The sequence below is a fragment of the Ornithorhynchus anatinus genome, chromosome 14 (assembly GCF_004115215.2).
Source record: "Ornithorhynchus anatinus isolate Pmale09 chromosome 14, mOrnAna1.pri.v4, whole genome shotgun sequence".
Lineage (NCBI taxonomy): Eukaryota > Metazoa > Chordata > Mammalia > Monotremata > Ornithorhynchidae > Ornithorhynchus > Ornithorhynchus anatinus.
Window position 1 is genome coordinate 17,408,128 of NC_041741.1, and position 25,607 is coordinate 17,433,734.

At 50.7% G+C, this 25,607-nt stretch overlaps 1 protein-coding gene across 4 annotated transcripts in view; it reads left to right on the forward strand.

Moving 5' to 3' along the window:
* FRS2 (fibroblast growth factor receptor substrate 2) overlaps positions 1-25,607 on the forward strand; it is a 38,491-nt gene that overhangs the window by 7,077 nt on the left and 5,807 nt on the right. For 3 of the 4 annotated variants that reach the window (XM_029079006.2, XM_029079008.2, XM_029079009.2), the window contains 5 exons: positions 5,087-5,180; positions 18,845-18,936; positions 19,648-19,834; positions 24,198-24,356; positions 24,743-24,906. In XM_029079006.2, coding sequence (XP_028934839.1) covers positions 18,871-18,936; positions 19,648-19,834; positions 24,198-24,356; positions 24,743-24,906 — 576 coding nt within the window. In that variant the 5' untranslated portion in view covers positions 5,087-5,180; positions 18,845-18,870. Of the gene's footprint in view, positions 1-5,086; positions 5,181-15,807; positions 15,906-18,844; positions 18,937-19,647; positions 19,835-24,197; positions 24,357-24,742; positions 24,907-25,607 lie in introns of those variants that run through there. The other variant, XM_029079011.2, reaches the window with a different exon arrangement.

The following is a 25,607-nucleotide window of genomic DNA, read 5'->3' on the forward strand; positions in this document are numbered from 1 at the left end:
TTGATGAGTTTTGTCATTCATTGCATGCCCTGTGTCGGCAAAGATACATTGGAGCATTTCTCCACTTTTCTCTGTTCCCCCAAATGCTTTTTCCCCCAGTCTGACGTTGTGGTTGCGCTTAAAGCAGTGTAGAAAATTAACCTACAGAATTAATCTGTACATTTTCAGTGAGTTATATTTACCTCTTTTATTTTTGAAATGGAATTGAAGCACTTACTATCTGCTAGGCACTGTACGAAGCACTGAGTTAGATAGAGGCTGATCAGGTTGGACAGAGTCCCTGTCCTACATAGGGCTCACAGTCTTAATTCCCATTTTGCAGATGAGGTATCTGAGGCACAGTGAAGTGAAGTGACTTCCCCAAAGTCACACAGCAGACAAGTGGCAGAGCTGGGATTAGAATCCGGGTCCTTCTGACTCCAGGCCCGTGGTCTTTCCTCTAGGCCATGCCGCTTCTGCATCGCTTCTTTTTCAAAGTTTTACTATCTAAGGGATGAATTAATTGCCTGCAAGCCTTTCTTCCCTGGAGCATCCGAAATGGGAATTTGGCCTAAGAGTTAGAAGATTCGTAATCTACTGAGAGAAAAACAGCAAGAGAAGGCAGAACTCCTGTGATACCTAGAACTAGTTTTAGCATTGGAGCTGGGAAATAACTGCTGTCATTTCACCTTAGTCTTTTGTCTTTTTCCCATTCCATATCAGTCAATCCGTAGTATATACTATGTGCAGAGCAGTGTACTGAGTGATTGAGCGTATGATGCAAGAATTAACAGACACATTCCCCGCCCACAATGAGCTTGCAGTCTAGAGAGAGATCAGAATTTCAGCCCCGCTCCAGAGGTGGTCCGAGGACATACAGAGATGCGCCCGACACATTTAAGAACATGGTACCTGGGACTTCACTGCAGCCAAATCAGGGGACTTGACCATTCAGCATTGAAGTGACTCAGACACGAGAAAAATCGGTAGCCCAGCCTGGATTTGTGAAGAGGAGACCCGAGGCCCCGAAAGCACTCAAAGGTGGTAGCTTCCTACAAACGAAAGGAAACACTTCACGCAGCAGATGGCAAACATCATGATTTTATTATTATTATTGTATGAAGTGCTTTTACTTTTTGTCACACACTGTTCTCAACACTGGAGTAGATACAGGTTGGACTAATACAGTCCCTATCCCACTTGGGGTTCACCGTCTAAGGCGGAACTGTTATTTCATCCACGTTTTACAGATGAGGAAACTGAGGGACAGAGAAGCAGAGCGACTCACCGAAGGCCACACGGCAGGCCAGTGGCGGAGCCGGGATTAGAACTCAGATCCTCTGGCTCCCCGGTCCGGGCTCCTTCCCCTGAGCCACGCCATTGCCAGGTTGCGCAGGGGCTTCGAAGCCTCCGACCCTCTTCGATCATCCTCAGTGAAGCCAAGTCCATCCCCTGGGAGAGGAAGTTGACAGGAAGCCATCCGCTATTCCCAACATCCCGGTCAGGCTTGAACCGTCCGAGGCCACCCGCTTCCCAACTCCACGTGCACCCGGGGGCACCCACAGAGGGGAATCGCAGGGAGAGGAAACGTGGCAAGGTGGAGAAGAGAAGGGGAAAGGGAGGAGGGGAGGCGGGGAGAGGGAGGAAAAAAGCAGGAAGAGGCAGAGTAATAAGGAACATTATCTCCCTCATTTTGGTTTATGAATTGCAGATTTTTATTTTTAGCTAGATTCTTATATCTGTTACCATTTTTTGTTCGCCACCTTTGTCTGAGGGCCAGGATCCGCGTCTGTTGAGTATTCCCAAGCGTTCAGTTCAGTGCTCCGTACACATTGTGTGTTCAGTAAATACTGATGGTGTTGATAAGAAGGGTTAATGCAATTTCAAGGAATACCTCAGATAACCTTTTAGGCAGATGGAGTGTTTAAGGCCAAATCCTCAGCCTTTTATCCTCTTTTAACTGGGAGGCCTGTTACCTCATTTGTAAAATGGAGATGAAATCGTCCTCCCGCTGACAGACTGTGAGCTCCATATGGGACGGGAACTGTGTACCACCTGATTATCTTTTATCTACCCCAATGCTCAGTACAGTGCCTGATCCATAATTAGCACTTAACAAATACCAAAGAAAAAAATTCTGAAGTCCACAGTGCCTAAAATCCAAATACGCTCTAGCGTGTGAAGATGGAGGCGAGACTTTTTATAGTGGATTTGAGGCGAAGAGAGTCATACGTGCAGAGGGAAGGGCGTGCACAATTCGAGAGCTGGTAAAGGTAGGATTTTGTCTTGGGAAGAGTGACGAGTATAACTTAGATTGAGGAGGGCAAGGAGAGGAGAAGCAAAAGGAGACAGCTGGTGGAGAGCCCAGAATACATCGATCGAGAGTTTCCAGTCGAATAGGGAGAGGGTTTCCGAGCAAGGGAGTTAAATACGTTATGAATGGCATTTTAGGGAGATGATCTGGGCAGCTGACTATAGGGTGGAGGAGACCAGCGAGGAGGCGGAACTAGAGTCGATCCCGGTGGCGAGGAAGGCTTGGGCTGGGATGGTGGCTGTTAAAGTGGAGAGGAAGTGGGGGATCCAGAAAACGTTGCGGGGGGAGAAACCCGACAGAGTTTGAGTTCGGCCGAATGTGGGATGGGGAAAGATGGAGAGCAACAAAGATGACCACAAGGTTGCCAGTTTCTGAGGTGGGAGGTGTGGAACTACTAACTGAAGTGGAAAAGAGGGAAGGAGGTTTGAAGAAAGATTTTGACCGTATTGAGTTTAAGGTGCCGATGAGTTATCCACGTGGAGGTGACAGGAGGAAATATGATATTTTAACCATAGTAAATAGATAAGGGATCAAATCTCTAGTTACTCTGCAGTCTTTACCCTCACCAACTCTGAAATCCTTCTATCTGACCGCAGCCTCCTCACCTGCCATCTCTTCGTGACACCTCCTCACGAATCTGTCCTGTCCTTTCTCTGGACCCCACCCGATTTTCACAAGTCATCGTACCCCATTTAGCCTCCACACCCAAACTACCTTCCCTTGACAGCCAGATGGACGCCTTAACACAGCCCTCTCTACTGAACTCCACTCACTCGCTCCCCCATCCCTTCGACGATCTCGTACCAGTAACCCGCAGCCCTGGATCATCACCTCCACGGATCCGCTTCCTTGGCTCCCGTGGACGAGCCGTAGCGCGCTGCTAATGAAAATCTAGATATCAGGCCGACCTCACCCACCTCAAGTTCATCCTTGCATGTTTTCACCCTGCCCTTTCCTCTACAATTTCAAAGTTATGGAGCACCCGGAACACCCTCCTCCTTCATATATGGTAAACCACCACTCTTCCCAGCATCAAAACCTCATTAAAAATCACTCCTCCTCCAAGAGACCTTCCCTGATTAAACCTTTTTTTCCCCCAACTGCCTCTCTCTCCTGCGTCACCAATGCATTTAGATCTTTAGGCACTTGATATTCACCCCACCCCCACCCTCAGCCCCACGGTACTTGTGTGCTGATATGTAATTTTATGTCTCTCTCCCTTTCTAAGCAATAGTTCCCTGCGGGCAGGGAATGTGTCTACCAGCTCCGTTATCTTGTATATATCAGTCATATTTATTGAGCACTTACTATGGGCGGAGCACCGTACTCTCCCAAGTGCTTAGGGCAGCGCTCTGCATACCGTAGACATCCCGTCGATCGATTGTTAGGTTGTATTCATGGTTTGGGATCGTCCATACCCGAAAAGCCAGAGCTGTAGTTTGTCTTAGTACGTGGACTGTAAACATTGATTCTCTTTTCGATGGAATAGTAATAATTCATTAATGAATTAATTTGATGATTGTGTTTAGAAAGAAAAATGTTATTCAGTGTGATTTTTAAACACGGCTCTCTACTGAAAAATTGCTAAGTGAAAGCATTGTCTAGTCTGTATATTCCGACTTAAAAAAATGATGATTTTCTACCAGTAGGTTAATTTTGTTAACTAGGTCTACGCTTTGGCCATAGCAGAATTACCGAACAGCAGTTAAGCATTTGCTTTGCACACAGAAAGCACTCGATAAATACGACTGAATGAACGATTGAAGTTAGGAATGTTGTTTGGTGTCAGGGTATAAATTAAGGCGCACCTTCAAGTAGAATTCAGAGTTTGAGATAAACAAAGAGTTACCAGAAAGAAGGTCTGGCCGCAGACTAAATTTTACTGTGTTATTTGGTTAGAGCTCCAAAATATTGGGTTGTAGATATTATCTTGGGTTTGCATTTATGAAAACACTCGACTAGTGGTCTGGCTGGAGGCATAATAGAAAGCTGGCCATGCTCCCAATTTGTATTTTTCATTATTTTAATATTACTTTTCAGTAGTAAGTGTTCTGGCTGGACTGGAGTCCTGATGAAATTGACAGGGCTTTCTTTCAAAGTTTTCATGTTGCTTACTAACATACATATACCTAGTTGTTTTATAACAAATGTTTATTTTGCTTTTTGGAGAAAACACTGTCAGCTGTTGTGTGTGTGTGTGTTGGTTTTTTAATGGTATTTGCTAATCGTTTACTATTTGCCAGGCAATGTACTAAGCACCGGGGTAGGGACAAGGTAATCGGATTGGACGTAGTCCATATCCCACACGGGGCTCACAGTCTTAATCCCCGTTTTACAGATGAGGAAACTGAGGCACAGAGAAGTTAAGTGACTCTCTCAAGGTCACACAGCAGACAAGCGGCAGAGCTGGGATTAGCACCCGGGCCCTCTGGCTCCCGGGCCCGTGCTCTTTCCATTACTACCCCAAGAGCGTTGTATTGTGCCACCTACACGGTCAGTGAGCCCTCAGTAAATACCACCGATGGATCGATTTATCGATTGATCAAAGACACAGTTGGCAGATGCCTCTCTGACAACCCACCTATCTATTAGGCCGTACCGTGATGTCAGTAGAAATTGTTTGTGGGAGTGGATTGGCACCAGTCGGGGCGCCCGTGCAGATCTTCTCAAACGTGGCCTTCATCAAAAATCATCGGCTCTCTGTCACAAGATGACTCAACGTGTGCTGTGTTGGCCATTTTTCGGGCCAGGAGGAGCGGTTTTTGACTTGTGTTTTTCCAATCCCCTTTCCAGGTTGTCAGCAAGCAAAACATGATCGAGCATTTTGAAGTATGATTGAAGTCCTGATGCTGCAGCAGAGGCTCGGAATATTCATGGCCAGATCTAGGTGAGTGGAAGTTTTTATTTCAAAATGGGGCAGAATTTCCGCCAAAGGAAGGTTGCACACAAAATCGGGAAAAGCGGGGAGCGAAGGAGAGTGTCAGCCCTTCTCCAAGTAGGTAATAGGTCGGTATTGCGTCCTCTAATTCTGTTAAACTGTACCCTCCCAAGCGCCCAGTACAGTGCTCTGCACGCGGTAAGCGCTCAGGAAATACTATTGATTGACTCTCCAAGTAGATGAGAACAGCATTTGTGTCCACCTTCGTCGGTCAGTCATTCAGTTGTATTTATTGAGTGCTTACTGTTTGCAGAGCTCTGTACTAAGCGTTTGGGAGAGTACAATAGAACAATAAACAGGCACGTTCCCTGCCTACAACGACCTTACGGTCTCGAGTCTCCAACACTGTTCTCTTGGATCCTCCTTATCTCCTTCTAGCCGGCTCTTCCTCTGCTTCCCAGTTCCCTCTTGTGTCGGTCTACACTCAGTCCCTTGGTGGTCCCATTTAATCATATTTATTGAGTGCTTACTGTGTGCAGAGTACTGTACTAAGCTCTTGGGAGAGGGTAATAGAAATGATGGCATTTGTTAAGCGCTTACCGCGTGCCAGTCCCTGGGGCGGATACAAGCACATCGGGTTGGACACGGCCCCTGTCCCACGTGGGGCTCATAGTCTCGATCCCCATCTTGCAGGTGAGGGAACTGGGGCCCAGAGAAGTGATGTGACTTGCCCAGGGTCACACAGCACTTCGAGAGTGGCCTCCCTCCGCTCTGTCCCCCATCAGTCTCCTTTAACCCAGTCGGGACAAGTGCCCGGTCACGGCTGCCCCAGGTGCCAGAATGTCGGCGGAGGGGGCGGGATGCCGAGGCCCACCGGGATGGGAGCGTGGAACAGGGTGCCGTCCCAGGCGCTCTTTCCCCTCCAGAGGGCTTTGCCGTCGGAGACGCCTTCGGCTCTAGGCCGCCAGCTGCCCCCGGTCTGGGGCCGAAGACAGCAGCGCCAGGATTACCCCGCCGGTCGTCGTGGTCCAGGACCAATAGGCATCGTGGCCGTGGGGCCGGCGGAAGCCACTGGCTCTTGCCTCCCTGGCCCCTGCTCACCTCCGACGGCCCCCACCGCTTCCAGGCCACCACAGCCGAACCGGAGGTCTTCCTGCCTCCATCGCCGCCGCCTTTCTTCCCCATGCCGGGGTCGTATTCCGAGCGGGAGCCCCAGATCCGGGCAGGAGCGGCCTCAAGGTCGCAGCAGCGAGGCAGGGTTAGGGCCGTGGCCTCCCCGGCCCCCACGGGAGCCGGCGTCCCGCCCCGTCGCCCCACGGACGGGACCGGCCTCCTCTTCCGGCCCCGAATGACAGCACGGCCCTCTCCATCCACTGCTGGGCAGCAAGTGGCCTTGACTGGCAAGTTCGGGGAGTGATCGTCACGCAGCTGCTCGTAGCACAAGTGGCCCAGGACTCTTAGATCCGGAGGAACCTCCCCTTTCGGCCCGACAGTTGGAGGAGAAAGCGGCCGTGTGGGGCAATGCAGTTCTCCACTGTTCCCCGGCTTAGGGTTCAAACGGGCCTCAGGCTGGCTCGAAGAGGGCTCGCTAAGGGCCCGGATTTCTGGCCCGTAAAGGGCCCTGCGGGAAGAGTCGACGATCACCGAGGAGCGGCGGGGCTCCTACAGTACCGATAGCTCACTCATCTCAGAAAGTAGCTTCAAGTAGCCTCCTTCCTCTTAAAGAAACCGTGAGGCACGCCATTTTAAGATCTAATCTTGTGGCTGTCCCACTTCTTCTTCTTTATGGTATTTGATAAGAGCTTACTTTGTGTGCCGGGCACTGTTTTAAGCGCCGGGATAGCTGCAAGGTAATCAGGGGACACAGTCCATATCCCCTGTGGGGCTCACAGTTTTCATCCCTATTTTACAAATGAGGTCACTGAGGCCCAATGAAGTGACTTGCCCAAGGTCACAGCAGGCAAGGGGAGGAGCCAGGATTAGCCCTTCCACTAGACCATGCTGCTTCTCCACCAGCTTGGACCAATCCATCCGGACGAAACAATTGTTTTGTTCTATGGTACTTGTTATAATAATAGTAACGGTGGCATTTGTTAAGCACTTACTATGTGCCAGGCGCTGTGCTAAGCGCCGTGGTGGATACAAGCAAATCGGTTTGGGCGCATCCCCTGTCTCACATGGGGCTCACAGTCTCAATCCCCATTTTACCAATGAGGTAAGTGAGGTGTGGAAGAGTCAGGTGACTTGACCAAGGTGACACAGCAGACAAGTGATGGAGCCGGGATTGGAACCCACGACCTTTCGACTCCCAGGTCCGGGCTCTATCCAGTATGTATGTCACTTGATAAGCCCTTTCTAAGTGTCAGACACTGTTTTAAGCACTGGGGTGGATAGTCAGTTAGCTTGTCCCGCGTGGGGCTCACAGTCTTAAGTCGGAGGGAGAAGAGGAATCGAATCCCCATTTTACAGTTGAGGAAACGGAGGTACAGAAAAGTGAAGAGACCTGCCCAAGGTCACACAGCAAGCGATTGCCAGAGCAGTTGGCAGAGATGGGATTAGCATCCAGGTCCTCAGACTCCCAGGCCCGTGCTCTTTCCCCGCTGCAGGGCCACCCGCTGCAGGGCCACCCTGCTTCTCAGCTGAAGACCGAGTGGAAGAACGCGCCTCGGACCGCTTATTTTGTCTTGGGGTTAGGTAGCCCTCGCCCTCTCCAAAGACAGACTGATCAAAGATCATTTCCCCTGTTTAAACATGGGGTTGGTGAGGCCGAGGGAAGGCAGTTGAGGGAGCCAGCATAAGATCAAGTAATTCGTTCTCATAATGGCCCTCCACACCCAATCTTTTTTTTTTAAATGGTGCTCCTTAAGCCCTTACTAAGTGCCAGACACAGTACTAGGCGTCGGGGGTAGATTCAAACTAATCAGGTTGGACACAGTCCAGATCTTCCTTGAGACTCACAGCCTTAATCCCCATTTGAGGTAACTGAGTCCCAGAGAAGTGAAGTGATTTGCCCAGGGTCACGTAGCAGTCAAGTGGCAGAGCCAAGATCGGTCCTTCCGACTCCCAGGCCCAAGCTCTTTCCACGAGGCCCCGCTGCTTCGGCTTGCGGCCCGATCGCCGTCTGGAGAAGCCGGGAAGCCACTTCGCCCCCTCTGTGGGTGGCTAGATGTCAGGGGTAGTTTACTTCTTAGGGTCCGGAAGTCAGTCGTCAGGTCGGTCAGTCCCGCCGTGACTCTGCTGCTGAGGCTGGCGTGGGCCTGGGCCTTTCCAGTTGCCCCTCAGCTCCTGCTCGGCGGCTGGAATTTGCGAGGGCCATCCCTCTTCGCGCCTCCCTAACTGAAGCTTTCCTTCCCAACGCCAGGGGCCAAGCCATAATTTCCCTGCCTTCCCAAGTCACGGGGAGGATCAGAGACCCAGCTCCCAATAGGGCCTCATGATGGGATACCAACAGCCCGCCACCACGGGAGATGGATGACCCCAGTTGGAACGCCAGGAATGGTGGGTCCCAGCCCGACCTCCCCCTTTTTTGGTGAGTTAAAAACTCCCACCCACTTGGAGATTCCCTAGCCTCAGTTCCCTCATCTGCAGAATGGGGGATGAAGACTCTGAGCCTCGTGTGGGATAGGGACTTGGTCCAACCTCATTAGCTTGTATCTACCCCGGTGCTTAGTACGGTGCCTGTGCGTAGTAAGCACTTAACAGACACCATCAAAAAAAAAAACGGATGGTATTTATTGAGTGCTTACCGCGTGCAGAGCGCTTGAGAGAGTTCAGTTCCGCCGAGTTGGCAGACAGGTTCCCCGCCCACAACGAGCTTACAGTCGACAGTCGAACATGAGGCCAAGCCGCTTCCCGTGTACCCTCCGAAGTGCTCAGTAGAGTGCTCTGCGTGCAGTAAGTGCTCGCTAAATACCATCGATTGCCTCTGTAACATCCGACTCACCGTCAGACGAAAAACTGCCTCACCAACCTTTTACATCGTACATGTTCGATGGCTTCACCCACCACTCCGCAGCTTGCACTCTCCTGTGCACTCTCAAATTCACCAGTCCCCGCTCGCCCCACCTCCAAATCCTTCCTAACATTTCACTTGGTCCAAGAACAATAACAATAATAATAATTACGGCATTTAAGTCTTTACTATGTGCCAGACACTGTACTAAGCCCTGGGGTGGACACAAGCAAATCGGGTTGGACACAGTCCCCGTCCCACGTGGGGCTACCGTCTCAATCCCCGTTTTAGAGATGAGGGAAGTGAAGCTCAGAGAAGTGAAGTGATTTGCCCGAGGTCACACAGCAGACGTGGTGGAGCCGGGATTAGAGCCCGTGACCTTCTGACTCCCAGGCCCGGGCTCCAGCCGCTCCGCCAGGAAACGCATGCCGGGTCATTCGCCGACACCCACATTGTTGCAGCCTAATAGACGCCTTTAGCACTTCATGCACTTAGCAGTTCCCTGCTGCCCTGGTGGGTGTGTACGCCTACTCGCTTGTGCCGTCAGTTATTTATCCATTCGACCGCGTCATCCTTCGGTGACTGTGGGAAGCAGCTCTAGTGGGTAGAGCCCGGGCCCGGGAGTCAGAGGGATCTGGCTTCTAACCCAGCTCCGCCACTTGTCCGCTGCGTGATCTTGGGCGGGTCACTTCTCTGGGCCTCGGTTCCCTGATCTGAAAGCAGGGATTAAGACCGTGAGCCCTATGCAGGGACTGTGTCCAACCTGATTAAATTGTCTCTACCCCAAAGCTTAGTACAGTATCGGGTACCTAGCGAGCGCTTGGCACCTAACATTGAAACAATGCACATTTATTATTTTTAGTCTTCTGAGTGCATAGGAGAGTGCTCTGCGCACAGTAAGTGCTCGCTCATTCATTAATCGATTGGGAAGAGGGAGAGGCAGGGAAGGGAAGAGGACGTTTGAGAGGAGGGGCCGTCAGTTTCCCTCTCATCGTAGTTTCCCAAGTACAGAAAACAGCGTCCTGCACGCAACTCTTGATGCCCGGTGTATTTTGGGCGCACAGGTGAAATACCTAGGCTTCGAGGCCAAATCGGAATAGACAGAATTCTCTGTCCCCCGGGATACCGCCCTTCGCCAGACACCTTTCCCGCAGCGAGTCCTGCGTAATCGAGTTTCCCTTTCCTTAAAAAACCATACAGTGGAGAGCCAGGAACCAAATTGAAGTCACCACCGCAGCAGATAGTGTTGAGTGAACTGACCGTCTCTGCCGGGAAGTTTCCCTAGCAGCGGTCGCTGCTGCCACCACGAGTATAATTTTGCCCCCGGGGCAGAAGAGTCCAAGCTGGGGTGGGGAAATAGCAGCGGGAGGGAAGATGGGGGAAGGGGCCACAGAGAGGACCGCAGAAAAGATTCTCATGTCCCCTTAGCGAAGCCTGGTGGATAGAGCACAGGCCTGGGTGTCATAAGGACCTGGGTTCGAATTCCAGCTCTGCCTTCCGTCTGCCCGGTGACCTTGGACAAGTCGCTTCACTTCTCTGACCTAAGTTTCCTCATCTGTAAATGGAATTAAATTTACTTAAAAATAGTAAGCGCATTACTGTGTGCCGTTCTAAGCGCCGGGAGAGGTTGCAAGGTGGCGTGGCGGATAGAGCACGGGCCTGGGAGTCAGTAGGTCATGGGTTCTGATCCCAGCTCGGCCACTTGTCTGCTGTGTGACCTCGGGCAAATCATTTCACTTCTCTGGGCCCCAGTTACCTCATCTGTAAAATGGGGGTCGAGACTGTGAGCCCCATGTGGGACAGGGCCTGCGCCCACCTGATTAACTGGTATCTAGCCCAGTACTTAGAACAGTGCTTGGCACGTCGTAAGCGCTTAACAAATACTATCGTAATTAGTATTAAGAGCATCAAGTCCCACATGAAGCTCACAGTCTAAATAGGAGGGAAGTGTGTGCATAAAACAGAAACCTCAATTAGTCATCGTCATCATCAATCTCAGAATTATAAGCAGGGAACTGTAGGGGAGCAGTGGGGGATTTCTGCTCCTGGACCCCGTGGCTGGGAGGGTCGGCTGCAGCCGGGAAAGGGACTCGGGTTGGGAGAGACACAAACACGTGTTCTGTTGTTCAAAAAAAACTTAGCAAGTTGGGGGCGGGAGGGTCATGGCCTGGGTGGATGAACAGGAGAACGGGGTAACAGTTTGGCAGAGGGAGTGGGGAGAGCAGCAGGTGCCAGGCTGTGGTCGGGGGGTGATGGGTCACCTGCTTGCCATGCCGAGTCAGTCCATCCCTCAGTAGTATTTATTGAGCACCTCCTGGGTGTGCAGAACACTGCACGTGAGCGAGGACAGTGGAGTAGCTAGTAGTAGGCCTAAACCTTTCCCTCAGGGGCTCCCAGTCCCCTGGGAGGATCAGCACACTCGTCTTAGCTCCGATGAAGAAATCTACTATAAGTGATACGGGGTTAATGGCAAAAAGGAGGCCCTTCTACTGTCAGTCAGTCACTGGTATTTTTTGAGCACTTACTTTGTGCTGAGCGCCGTCCTAAGAACTTGGGAGGAGAGTAAAGCACAACAGAATTAGCAGACACGTTCCCGGCCTGTAACGAGCTTAGTCTAGAGTCAGAGCCGCCTGAAAGCTAAAGCCTTTGACGTCTGAAGGGCTGTTCGTCGTTACTCGAAACATTGTAATTCGAGGACTGTGCGTCAGCATCTCATTATTATCACTGACATTTACCCAAGTTAGGAAAAAGAGTGATTTTGGAGGAAGCATGAATTCAGATTTGGCCTCATTCATGTTAATGTCCAGTTTTCCCCTCTTTATGGATTCACAGGGAAGCAATGTGACCTAGTGGTTAAAGTCCGAGCCTGGGAGTCGAAAGGACCCGGGTTCAAATCCCAGCTCTGCCACTTGTCTGCCGTGACCTTGGGCGAGTCACTCAGCTTCTCGGTGCCTCAGTTCCCCCATCTGTTAAATGGGGATTGAGACATGAGAGCCCCATGTAGGACGGGGACTCTGTCCAACCTGATTAGCTTGGATCTTCCCCAGTGCTTAGTACAGTGCCTGACACATAATAGCTGCTTAACAAATACCAGATATATTTATTTACAGATGCACATGTAATGTTCATATCTGCAAATTACTTTGTGTCTGTTCCACTAGATGGTAAACTCCTTGAGGTCGAGGACCCCGTCTTGTAACTCTTTCGTAGTCTCCCGAGCGTTTAATGCAGTGCTCTGCATTCGGTAGGCTCTCCATAAATACTCTGGATCGACGGGTTCAGTTTGAAGCATTGGCGAGACACTCAGACCGGCGATGTCCCGAATGGCGAAGGCAACCCCGGGCGTCAGTGAAAGGCCGGGATCCAAGATGTAGATTGGGGAGTCGAGGTGGCTGCTGAAATCACGGACGCACTGCCCGCTAGGGGATCGATCGATTGATCGATCGATCGTCTTTATGGAGCGCTTACTGTGTGCAGAGCAACAGACTAAGCTCTTGGGAGCGTGGAGGATGAGAACAATAATAATAATAATGGTATTTGTTAAGCACTTACTATGTGCCAGGCACTGTGCTAAGAGCTGGGTTGGATACAGGCAAATCGGTTTGGACATAATCCCCGTTCCAGGTGGGGCTCACAGCCTCAATTCCCCTTTTACAGATGAGGGAACTGAGGCCCAGAGAAATGAAGTGACTTGCCCAAAGTCACACAGCTGATAAGTGGCGGAGCTGGGATTAGAACCCCCGACCTCTGACTCCCAGGCCCGGGCTCTTTCCACTATGTCACGAAGCGTAGAGCTCCCCAAACTGAAAGTTCGACTGGACCCCTTAGTTCGATTTAATGTCAGGCCTAAAGCAAACGGGCTGGGCCGTAAACTCGTGGTGGGCAGGGACCGCGTCTGCCACTCGTGCGGGATCGCACCGGCCCGAGCGCTTAGCACACGGCCGGTGCTTACTGGAGACGACTGACTTCCAACACCACCTCCAAGCTTACTCGTCCCTCCTCTGTGCTAGGCGGGCGCCTCCCCCAGCTGACTAGCGCCTGGCTGTGAGATCCTAGGCCCGGGGCAAGCCTTCAGGGGGTGGCGGCCGCAGGAAAAGCCGACGGGCCTTGAGGGAGAGGAAGGAGGAGAACTAGAAGGCGCTCGCAGGCGGGGCCGAGGCTCCTCGGGAGAGCTTCCTGACTCCCGGACCCCCGTCTCCCTGCCTCCCGAGCACGCACAGAGAGCAGTCCTCGATCGGTCATGGCTAATTAACTCACCTGTAAGCGATCTGGAAGGGAAATGACTAGCAAACCTTTCCACCCCAGTGTTTAGTGCAGTACCCGACACGCAGAGAAACAGCGTGGCTCAGTGGCAAGAGCACGGGCTTGGGGGTCAGAAGATGTGGGTTCTAATCCCGGCTCTGCCACTTGTCTGCTGTGGGACCGGGGGCAAGCCGCTTCACTTCTCTGTGCCTCAGTTACCTCATCTGTAAAATGGGGATTAAGACCGTGAGCCCCACATGGGACAACCTGATTAACTTGTACCTATCCCAGTGCTTAGAACAGGGCTAGGCACATAGTAAGAGCTTAACAAATACCATCATCATTAAATAACTATCATGATTATAGCACATAACAGATGCTGTCATTTATTATTATTAGGATGCAGGGCATCTTGAGTGATCGGCAACTGATGGTGGTGTCCTCTTCTCTTCCGTTCTGCGCTGCAGGGAATTGTAAGCTCCATGTGGGCAGGCAACGTGGCTACCAACTCTGTTATATCATACTCTCCCACGCGTCCCAGTGGTCTGCAAACAGTAAATGCTCAGTAAATACCACCTACTGATTGCCGCGCTCCCAACAACTCAGGCAGGATCCCGTTCTGTCTCGGTATCTCTGTCATTGCCTGTCTCCGGGTCTCCTTCTCTGTCTTTCTCGGGCCCCCTCCCCCTCTGTGTGGGCGATTTCCCTCATTCCTCTTGGGAGATCCAAATTCCTCCTTAAAGGGTTCCCTGTGCAGTGTTTTGTGTTTCTCTCCAGCTGGCAAGAATGTTTGCTCTTGTTTTGTCATTTGCCTTGCTCCCCTCCCGGGTTTGCCGTTTGCCTGCGGTGTTACGTGTTGATTTTTCGGCAGCACAATATTTATGACAGCAAAATGCTTGGGGAGTTAGGCGGGGAACGAATTCCCCAGTTCCTTTTTGTTCTTCCTAAAAACGATCCTAAGTTTCCCGAAATGCTGAGGATCTTATTTCAGAAGACGAGCGGACTCATTTGAAAAACGAAAATCCACGTGTACCGTTTTTTTCCCTCACGGTCAGGGATAAAATTAGAGGTTCCTTTTAGGATCCTAGAATTTTTGTCATTTAAACTGTGCCGGTAAACTAGGCCGGCGGAGCCCAGAAAGTTGACTCTCTGAAATGAATCCCGCTCCCACTAAAAGTGTGGAATGCTACAGACGGAACAGTGCTAAGCCCATAGTAAGCGCTTAACAAATACCAATATTATTATTATCTGTGGCATTGGATTAATGTCAGGCCTAAAGCAAACGGGCTGGGCCGTAAGCTCGTGGTGGGCAGGGACTGCGCCAGCTCCGCCACTCGTCTGCTGTGTGACCTCGGGCAAGTCGCTTACACTTCTCTGGGCCTCAGTCACCTCATCCGTAAAATGAGGATTGAGACCGTGATCTCCATGTGGGACGTGGACTGTGTCCAACCCTATTTGCTTTGTATCCACCCCAGTGTTTACTACAGTGCCTGGCACACAGAAAGCACTTAACACATACCACAATTATTATTTATTAGGGCTCCCAGGGAAATTCCCGGGGAAATTAGGGGCCTCTGGTGCCACATTCCCCGCCCTCTGTCCTTATTCGAGGCCGGCCAGGGCCGGGGCAGGATGGTTCGGTGCCGCCCCACCAGGATGTTCTGAGCAGGCCCGATTTTGCCAGCTGACGTCACGGGCAAGGGTCTCCCCCGGGCCCCCTTTTTGTTTTGTGAGGTGCTTGCTATATGCCAGGCATTGTAGTAAGCCCTGAGGGTCGCCGGGCACCATTCCTGTCAGCATGTGGTTACCCCGTCCCCCTATGCCTTCCTCCCTTCTCTGATGCCCAGCAGGCTACCCAGAGCTGGCGCCGGGCTTTCTAAAATTAGCCCGGGGCACGCACCGAGATAGTCTGGGGAGGAGGCCTATTTGAGATCTCTGTTTCCAAGCGTGCCAAAGGGAATTTTGCAGTCAGTGATGTAAAGCTACTTCACGGAAGAAACTGAAAGGAAAAAAAACACAACCTCATTTGTGCAGTTCCCTTGGGGAAATTTCACTGGTGTTTACTTGAGCCGTTGGGTGTTTTTTCTTTTTTTTTTTCTTTTTCTTTCGTTTGTCTGGTTTGTTTGGGTTTTGCAAATGTTGAGTTTCGGCTCCTAAGAATCCTTGTTCGATAGCTGCATAGCTGTGGCTTTGAGCCGCTCTCTCACTGGACGGGAGCGAGAGCCGAATGTGGAGCTTCAAAACAAACGGCCCGCTCCAAAGTCAAGGGGAACCCTCCGGTGCGGTCTCTGGGTTATGAGGCCACCAGCAGTTCGCAGATTTCTCTCGACTCTGAAATGGCCCCCTCACCCCCGACCGGTCGGGCCCGAAGAGCGTCGGCCGTCTACTCCGGGGCCTGACGGGAGAAGGGCCGGCCGTCTGCGGACTTAGATTCGGCGATCTGACGCAGCCGGGCTCGTCGACAAGCCGCTCCCGGCGGGACCGGCCGGAAGCACCCGGGGGGTGTCTCCCCGGACCCCGGCGGGGCGGAGAACGTCAGGGTGAGGGGAGTCAGGGGAGGCTGCGGAAGCGGGGCGCGGGGGGGCCTGCGGGGCGGCCACACTGAGCCTGGAGCCCGTCCTCTCTGTTTCCACAGTCTCGCTGCTCGCTGGTCTGTCTCTCCCTCTGTGGGTCTTTCTCTCTTCGGGTCATTGTCCCTCCGCAGGTCCCTCCGTGGGTCTCTCCCTCCCTCTGTGGATCTCTTTCCCTCTTTGGGTCTCTTGCTCTCCCTCTTTTGGTCTCTATCTCCTCCTCTGTGGGTCTCTCTTTCTCTCTTTCTGTGGGTCTCTCTTTCTCTCTTTATGTGGGTCTCTCCCTCCCCCTTTGGCTCGCTCGCTCTCCCTCTGTTGGTCTCTCTCGCTCTCCCTCTGCACAGCTCTTGCTCTCCCTTGACGGGTCACTCTCTCTCCCTCTGCAGGCTTCTCAGTCTCTCTTCCTCTGCAGGTCTCTCTCTCTCACTCTGTGGATCTCTCTCTTTCCCCTTCTGCAAGTCTCTCCCTCTGTGGGTCTCCCTCCCTCTGCGAGGTCTCTCCCTCCTTCCCTCTGTGAGATCTCTCTCCCTCCCTCAGCAGGCACCACTCCCTCCTTCTGCAGGCTTCCTCTCTCTCCCTCTCCCCCCCGCCTCATTTTTCAGTCGAATCGGTTGAGCTCTCAATTCCCCCCTCCCTCCCTCCCGGGATTCTTCCTGAACTATCTTGGATGGCAGCAGGCTCCCGTTATTTGGGCAGTGATCTTGGGGGTGAGGCAGCAGGGTCTGTGTCCTGGAGTTTTGATCTGTGGAATTCTGCTGGTTCAAAGCTCTTTGCCTGAAGAGAACCGTAGTTAGGTTCATCAGTGTGGGTAAGGAATTTTAAAAATGTGGCAAAAACGTAAGGCACACAATTCGAGCTAAGGTTGATCTGTGGATTCCTTGCATAATACTGGGCTCTAGAAACATTCCTGGCCTGTTCCTTAGACACTTGGAGAAGATTAGCTAACTGGCCAAGCTGCCTTCCAGTCTCTGGAAAACCATGACCCTTCTCCTTCAAGATAATTCATCCGTGTACTTGTAAATGCTCAACCGTTGCCGGGGATTGATCTCCAGCCTGGATTATAGATTATAGAAATGCCAATCAGTCAAACTATCACATTTGTGGAGCGCTTACTGTGTGCACAGCACTGTAGTAAGGACTCGGGAAAATTGGTACACACATTCCCTGCCCATGACGAACTCACAGTCTAGAGGGGGAGACAGACATGAATATAAATATATACTTTAAAGATAAGGAGATAAGTGCTGTGGGGCTGGGATGGGGGATGAATAAAGGGAGCAAAACAGGGTGACGCAGGAGGGAGTGGGAGAAGAGGAAAGGAGGGCTTAGGGAAGGCCTCTTGGAGGAGATGGGCCTTCAGTAAGCCTTTGGAGGAGGGGAGAGGAAAAGGGATTTTCCAGGCCAGAGGCAGGACATAGGCGAGAGGTCGGCGGCGAGACAGACGAGATGGAGGTGCAGTGAGTAGCTGGGCATTATAGTACAGTGTGCGGGCTGGTTTACAGTAGGAGAGCAGTGAGGTGAGGAAGGAGGGGGCAAGGCGATGGACCTCTTTAAAGCCAATGGTGAGGCGTTTCTGTTTGATGCGGAGGTGGAATCGTCCCACGGAGAACCATCCAGAGATGGCAGCATGGCATCAGACTTTCAGTAGATCATCGTGTGCGGCAGACTGTGACGCTCCCGTTAAACCCATTCTCTGCCTCCCCTACAGTTCTCTCCAATTGAGTCCCCACTGCCTTCTCCTTCCCAGAATTTTAGGGTCGACACCCCGCTCCCCATTGACAGTCCCAGCCGTCGGCTGAAAATGACGGCTTTCTGAGCCTACAGATCACACGCTCAAGAAACAGCGGGACGTAGTGAAAAGAGCACGGGCCGGGAACCTAGAGGACCTGGGTTCTAATCCCGGCAATGCCTGTTGCTTGCTGAGGGACCGTGGGCAAGTCATTTTACTTCTTTGGGCCTCAGTTTCTTCAGCTGTAAATGGGGATTCAGAGCCTGTTCTGCCTCCTACTTAGACCGTGAGCCCCATATGGGACAAGGACTGTGTCAATCTGATAAGACTTGTATCGACTTGAGCGCTTCAGTCAGGCAGTCGGATTTACCAATAATTGAGCATTACTTTGTGCAGAGCACTGTACTAAGCGCTTGGGAGAGCGCTCTATAACAGTGCTCGATTCATAGTAAATGCTTAAATGCCTTAATCATCATCATAATAACGCCCCATGTAACACCACGGGAAAGCTCGTTCACACTTTTGGGAAAATGTCAGACTCCTATGCAGAACTGCTGAGTTGGAGCAGCTTTCCTCCATTCTGCATTGGTTTTTTTAGGCTACTTGTTAAGCGCCTGATATGTGCCAGGCACTGTCCTCAGCGCAGGGGTAGATACAAGCTAATCAGTTTGGACCCAATCCCTGTCGTACCCGGGCCTCGCAGTCTTCATCCTCACTTTCCGGATGAGGGAACTGAGTCCTGGAGAAGTGAAGTGACACTCCCAGTCACAAGTGGACAAACAGCGGAGCTGGGATTAGAACCCAGGTCCTCTGACTCACAGGCCTGTGGTCTTCCCACTAGGCCACGCTGCTTCCCTTCCTGGGGAGAAGGCTTCGTCTCCCAAATGGAGAAGTCTCTGGTTCCTGCTCTAAGACACCCCCTACCCTGACCCCGGACAGTGAGTTGTGAGGGGTATCGGCTGCTTCCTTTCATCCCAGCCCTGGCTTGTTTTTGCGGGTGCTTCCCGAACGGAACGACCGAAACAAAAAATAGGAAATGCTATTGTGATAATAATGAGTCGGCTATGGATTTTGCAGGGCAAACACCTGCCTCTTCTGGAATATTGATTTCCTTGAAGAGAGTGCATCATGTTTCTAATAACTCTTCTCCAATGGCCCTTTGTGTTTTGTTTTAATTTAGAGATCACATGGTCTTCTAAAGAAGTCATGGGTAGCTGTTGTAGCTGTCCAGATAAAGAAACTGTCCCAGATAACCATCGAAACAAGTTTAAAGTAAGTACAGTCTTCATTTTCTCCTCCTTTTGTTCCTCTCCCTCTCCACTTTTCCTTCTCCTCCCCAATTCTTCTCTCATCTGTCCTTCTCTCCTTCCCCCCCCTCCTTCCCCCTTCTCTGCTTTCCCCCTTCTTCTCTCTTTCCTCTTTCTTCTCCTGGAAACTAAACTACCTGCTATTCAAGATTTCTTTGTCTCTGTGGTGCTTTAAGTTGAGCCCTTGTGTACTTGTTTCTGTGTATTTCTTGGATTGAAGATATATTGTAATATTTCTAGGAATTGATGGTTCTTTGCCCTCCTCAATAGTCATTTAATGAGCATTTACTGTGTGCAGAGCACTGTATTAAGCGCATGGGAAAGTACAATTAAACAATAAACAGACACATTTCCTGCCCACAATGAGCTTACAGTTTAGAAGGCCATTTCCCTCTGGTTTATTAAAATCATAAGCTCCGAGGGCAGAGGCCCTGTCTGTTTCCTATGGGACTCCTCACATTACTTGGTTGCCATTTTCCCCGCAAACCAAGAGTCGATTAACTCATGAGGTCCACCTAAACAGCCCGAAGCCCCAAAACTAAGCTCTTCTAGTGAATTAGCACCCAGAGATGTAGGATAACTAGCCTACTGTTACATCCAAGGCTGATGGAGCCGTGGTTTTCTTTTGTTTTGTTTTTTGGGGTTTTTTTTTTTGGTTTTTATGGGGTTTTTTTAGGTCATTAACGTGGATGACGATGGTAACGAGTTGGGTTCTGGCGTAATGGAGCTGACAGACACAGAACTGATTTTGTACACCCGCAAACGGGATTCGGTAAAATGGCACTACCTCTGTCTGCGTCGTTATGGCTACGATTCCAACCTCTTCTCTTTTGAAAGCGGTAGAAGATGTCAAACTGGACAAGGTACGTGGAGCCGTGACCCTTTTCTTTTTCTTCGAACCGACTGTTTTCACCTACCTGCGTATTAAATGAGTCATTCAGTCGTCTGAAGCATTTTGGTACAGATGCTTCTTTGCTCAGTGCACTCAGAATGAACTGATTCTTTTTTTTGTTTTCATAGATAAAGTGGATTTGGCAATTGGTCATCATCATTCAAATCCTTTGGGTCTATATCTGGAGGGTCATACATTTCGGAAACAAAGTGAAAAACACTGCTGTTGTGCTTAAGGCTGATAAATTTGCAATAAGTCTTCAAGAACTTGTATTCCTAGTTGGAAGACTGTCACATTTTAGAAATGATTATGTTCCCTTTAATAAGAAGAAGAAGAAGAAGAAGAGGAGGAGGAAGAATAGCATTCATTAAATACTCCCTGTGTGTTAGTGGCTGGGTTAGATAGAAGAGAATGATGATGATGGTATTGGTTAAGCATTTATTGTGTGTCAAGCCCTGTTCTAAGCCCTGGGGTAGATACAAGGTAATCAGGTAGGACATAGTCCTTGGTCCCAAATGGGACTCACAGTCCAATCCCAATTTCACAGATGAGGGAACTGAAGCCCAGAAAAGTGACGTGACTTGCCCCAGGTCACACAGCAGACAAGTGGAGCCGAGATTAGAAACCATGACCTTCTGACTCCCAGGCTCGGGCTGTATCCACTACGCCACGCTACTTCTAAGAATCAAAGCGCTCGTTGTCCCTGTCTCACATAGGGTTCCCATTTTATTTTTGATCCTGGTTCTGTTTCCTAGACGTATTATGGCCCAAAGTAAAAGAGTAAATTGGCAAGTTTTTTTTTATTTCCTGACTTGCCCACAGACCCCAGTAACCCTTCGGTAAGTGTTTGTCTACAAGGATGCACTTAAGATGTAAGGCTTCTGTTCTAGAAGTTTTTTATCTGAAGGAAAACATCACCTGTTTTGCTCGGTTGGAGTTGCGATGTTTACCTGCCACGAGAAAAGTTACTTTTTGAGATATTTCAGATCTTACTTCTCCCTCCGCCTCCCCCAGGTGCTGTCGGTCAGTCTCGACTCTGATCCAGGCAGTGTTGGAATCTGCCAACCACTTCCGGAGCCCCCACGAACATGTGTTTGTGTGTATGTGTGTGTGTGTGAATCAGTTAATCAGTGGAATTTATTCAACGCTTACTGGATGCAGAGCACTGTACAAAGCGCTTGGGAGAGTACAATACGCTAGAGTTGATAGGTTTGCTTCCCAGAGGGAAGATACTGTCTACAGTGGAAGACAGACATTAAAAATTCTAGTTAGGGGAAGAGTAGAATGTAAGGATCTCTATAGATGGGTGCCATGCAGGTGGGGTGGGAATCGAAGTGCTTAAGGCGTACACGGCCAAGTCGATGCAGAGGGGAGGGCACTGAAGGCTTAGTCAGGGAAGGCCTCTTGGAGGAGATGGGATTTTTAGGATAAGAACTCAGGATAGTGTGGGGACTTGGGAGATATCAGCTGCCAACGTGTAAATAGTTGAATTTTCAAACAGATACAAGGACATCACTCTTCGTCTAGTCTCATGCTATTCTTCTAGTCTCATGCTATTCTTCTAGCGGGGCATATCTAAGGGTTTAAAGGGAAGTAAAGGGATTAGCTCTTTGAAGCCCATCTGTCCCACCCCAGTGTCCACCGCGCTTCCCCCCGACCCCCAATCCACTTCTGATCTTTTGCTCCAAGCGAATGGTTGAGGCCTATGCTCGGTCTGTGTAAAGAATTGGCCGGCCCTGCATATCCAAGAGGCCCCAAATTCAGTTTGTCCTTTGGTTTGAGGATGTGACAGCCAACGTTGGTTATGTCGGGGGAGAGAGAGACCCACATAGTAAGCGCTTAACAAATATCATAATTATCGATTAGTATTACAGTTATTTTTTCTCTGGCCCCCAGGGGATAAGCATTGTTCAGAAACCAGTGGATAAGGCAGGAAAGGGGTGCCTAGCCCCAGCAAGACATGCATCTGAATTATTTTTGCGGGGCCGGGCGGGGGGGACAGCTTGCAGTGAATCATCCCCACTCTCTCCCTCTCTGCCCAGGTCCTCACGTGGAGAGATCAGTGGCGGGTTCCCCCCAGATTAACCCCATTCCTCTGACTCCCAGGCCCGGGCTTTTTCCACCAGAAAAGAGGCATCTAACTAGGGATCTGACCTGGTCTGTACACTGTTGTCAGATGGGCATCCTCACTTCCAGCATGTGAGATATTAGCCATCCTAAGAGGTTCGGTGACGGCGAATGCTGGCTGTAGAGAGTGAAAGCGAGGAAAAGCAAAATCTTTAGGTGGGTATTTTTGGGAAACATTTATATCCCTTTGGACCAGTTAGGGTTTAGAGCTAGGACTATTATTAGCTCTGTCCTATTTCGGAAATGAACAGCAGTCTGAAAAGTGGAACAGCTACTTATAAAAGCCGGCGGCTCCGTAAACACGTGAAGCGTGAAGAACATTTTTCCGAAAGCACAGTTTATGGGTCATCTTAATGAAGGTCATTCTCAGGTTAAAATGTTACCTAGGGTTTTATTGTATTTTAAAGCAACCAAATGTCACCGTCCGTGGGGGGTTTCATTGTTGGGTTAAGTATGACGTCTTTAAGTTGGTGCTTTCAGCGGAAGAGTCAAGCCACTTAGCTTTTTTATTCACCCCTCCCTCAGCCCCACCACACTTATCATTCACTCATTCAATAGTATTTACTGAGCGCTTCCTAGGTGCAGAGCACTGGACTAAGCGCTTGGAGTGTACAATTTGGCAACAGATAGAGACAATCCCTGCCCAATGACGGGCTCACAGTCTAATCGGGGGAGACAGCCGGACAAAAACAAGACAACATAATCAACAGAATCAACATAATCAATCGAATCAAGGGGATGTACACCTCATTAACAAAATAAATAGGGTAATAAAAATACGTACAAATGAGCACAGTGCTGAGGGGAGGGGGAGGAGCAGAGGGAAAGGGGGCTTAGCCGAGGGGAGGTGCTTCTCTCTGTCATTTATTTCCGTCCGTGTCCATCTCTGCCTCTAGACTGGAAGCTCCTTGCAGGCAGAGAGTGTGGCTATTAAAGTGTTACGTTGTATTCTCCCAAGCGCTTAGTACAGCGTTCTGCACCTAATAAGCGCTTAATAAAGATGATTGATGGGTTCTTTGCTGCTGAGTTTGGCTCCCTCTGCTGTTGAAAGGCCAGGGCATCTCGAGACCGAAACAAGTCCACTACTTGTCGCTGCCGGCTGTCTTACCGCGTACCTTCCCGGGGCCCAGCTTTTAAAATCTTCCCCACTTGTCGCTTTAGCCAGTTTGCTTTTTATCCCGTGTTGGCGTCTCCTCCCTCTCCGTGGATTTTACGGCCGTCCGGTGGAAAGTTAACCTACCCCCCTAGTGGAAAGAGCACGGGCCTGGGTTCTAATCCCGGCTCTACCGTCTGCTTGCTCTGTGGCCTCGGGCAAAGCCCTTTAACTTCTCTTGCCTCAGTTTCCTCATCTGTAAGGTGGGGATCAAATCTTACCCCTTCCCGCTTGGGAGCCCCAGTTGGGACAGGGGCTGTCCGGTCTGATTATCTCGTACCTCCCCGCACCTACAGAACAGAGCTTCAACACATAGCAAGCGATGAGTAAATATAATTTTAAAAGAAGCCCTTATTTCACCCAGAGTTTCTTTCGGTAGGCCTGCTTACTCAACTGAGAGTCTGCCGCTCCGTGAAACGTTTCATTTTGGCCTCCGGCTACCTAATAATAATAATAGTCGTATTGGTTAAGCGCTTCCTGCGTGCCAGGCACTGTACCGAGTCCTGGGGCGGATACCGGAAAATCGGGTTGGACACAGTCCCCGTCCCACGCGAGGCTCACGGTCTCAATCCCCGTTTTACAGATAAGGTGACTGCAACCTGACCTTTAATAGAACCGCTTTCTTTTGCTTTTTATCCCTGAGCGCAGATCCGGTAGCAGGTACAATCGAATGCCAACCTTTCTAGCTGTTGAAGAGTTAGGGAAGCTGAATGGCGCGGCGGAGAGAGCCCTGGCCTGGGAGCCAGGAGGACCTGGGTTCGAATCCAGGCTCTGCCACTTGTCCGCTGGGTGACCTCGAGCAAGTCACTTCACTTCTCGGTCCCTTCATCCATAAAATGGGGATGAAGACTGTGAGCCCCACCTGGGACAGGGACTAGGTCCAACCGGATAAGGTGTCCAACGTGACAACCTCGTATCTACCGCAGCACTTAGAACAGTGCTCGGCACCTAGTAAGCGCTTAGCAGATACCGTCAGTATCATTAGTCTTATCCCGTGGAAAGGAAGGAGTCAACCTAGCCTTTAACGTCTACTCTGTCTCGACTGTGCTTGTAGGAATATTTGCCTTCAAGTGCGCCCGCGCAGAAGAACTGTTTAACATGCTGCAAGAAATCATGCAGAACAATAGCATAAATGTGGTCGAAGAGCCAGTAGTAGAAAGGAATCATCATCAGACCGAGTTGGAAGTCCCCCGAACGCCTCGAACCCCGTCTAGTAAGTCATCCCGCTTACCCGGTCGAGTTGCATTTATGAAGTCCGACGTGACTTGACTCCGTGATTGGGTGGTTGGGGCGTCAATGAGTTGCTGGATCTCTGGTAAACCACGGGGCGTTTTGTTTGCCCACACTTTGAGCGAATTCAAGGTGACCTGTCAGTCGCAGAAGGGGACTCTCTCGGTGTTAGAGGGCTAATACGAGAGCCAGTTTTCCAAGGCCCTGGATGACTTTGCCCGTGGTTTTGCGCAGTTCTACCCGGGGGGTCTTATACAGGAGGGGGCCCGAGGCCTGGGGGAGTGGGGTCGTGGATTGAGACCTTGCCGCGGCACGATTCGGGGATTTCACCGTGGCCGTTTTCCTGCTTTCTGTTTTGAATGGTATCAGCTCCCGGGTTCGGCGCCCCAAATGTACCCAACGGGTATCCCCGCTATCCCTCCTTCGGAGACGCGTCGTCCCACCCTTCCAGTAGACACCCGTCGGTGGGCAGTGCTCGGCTCCCGTCCGTAGGCGAAGAGTCCACGCATCCGTTGCTGGTGGCAGAGGAGCAAGTAAGTGCTCGGGACCCGACGCTCTTGGGGAGACCGCTTTCCCGGCCCTAGACCGAGGGGCTCTTATCGAAGGCATCGCCGACTGGAGGTTTCTGTTCGTTCCCCGGAACCGCCTCTGATTCTGTAGCATCAGGGAAAGGTTTTGGGCCATCAGAAACGTCAGCACACATATCTGCTCCGACCGCCCTAAATGAGAACTCAGTTTCCGTTGCGAATAGCGTTGTTCAACAGAAAGCGTTTCTTTAATAAAGAGATGCACTGGGTCCTAGCAGAAAGAGCCCGGGCCTGGGAGTCAGAAAGACCTGGGTTCTAATTCCGGCTCCGCCGCTTGTCTGCCGTGTGGCCTTGGGCAAGTCACTGACGTCTCTGTGCCTCAGTTGCCTCAGGCTGTAAAATGGGGGTGAAGACTATGAGCCTCCCATATAAGCCTTCAAATTAGCTTGTATCCACCCCAGTGCTCAGTACAGTGGCTGGCGCAAAGTAAGCGCTTTCACTCATTCAGTCATATTTATTGAGCGCTTACTGTGTGCAGAGCAGTGTATTAAGCGCTTGGGAAGTACAGCTCAGCAACCAACAGAGACAATCCCTGTTCATCCCAAGCGCTTAGTCCAGTGCTCTGCACATAGTAAGCGCTCAATAAATACTATTGAATGAATGAAAGGTTGTCCCACGTGGGACTCACAGCCTTAATCCCCATTTTA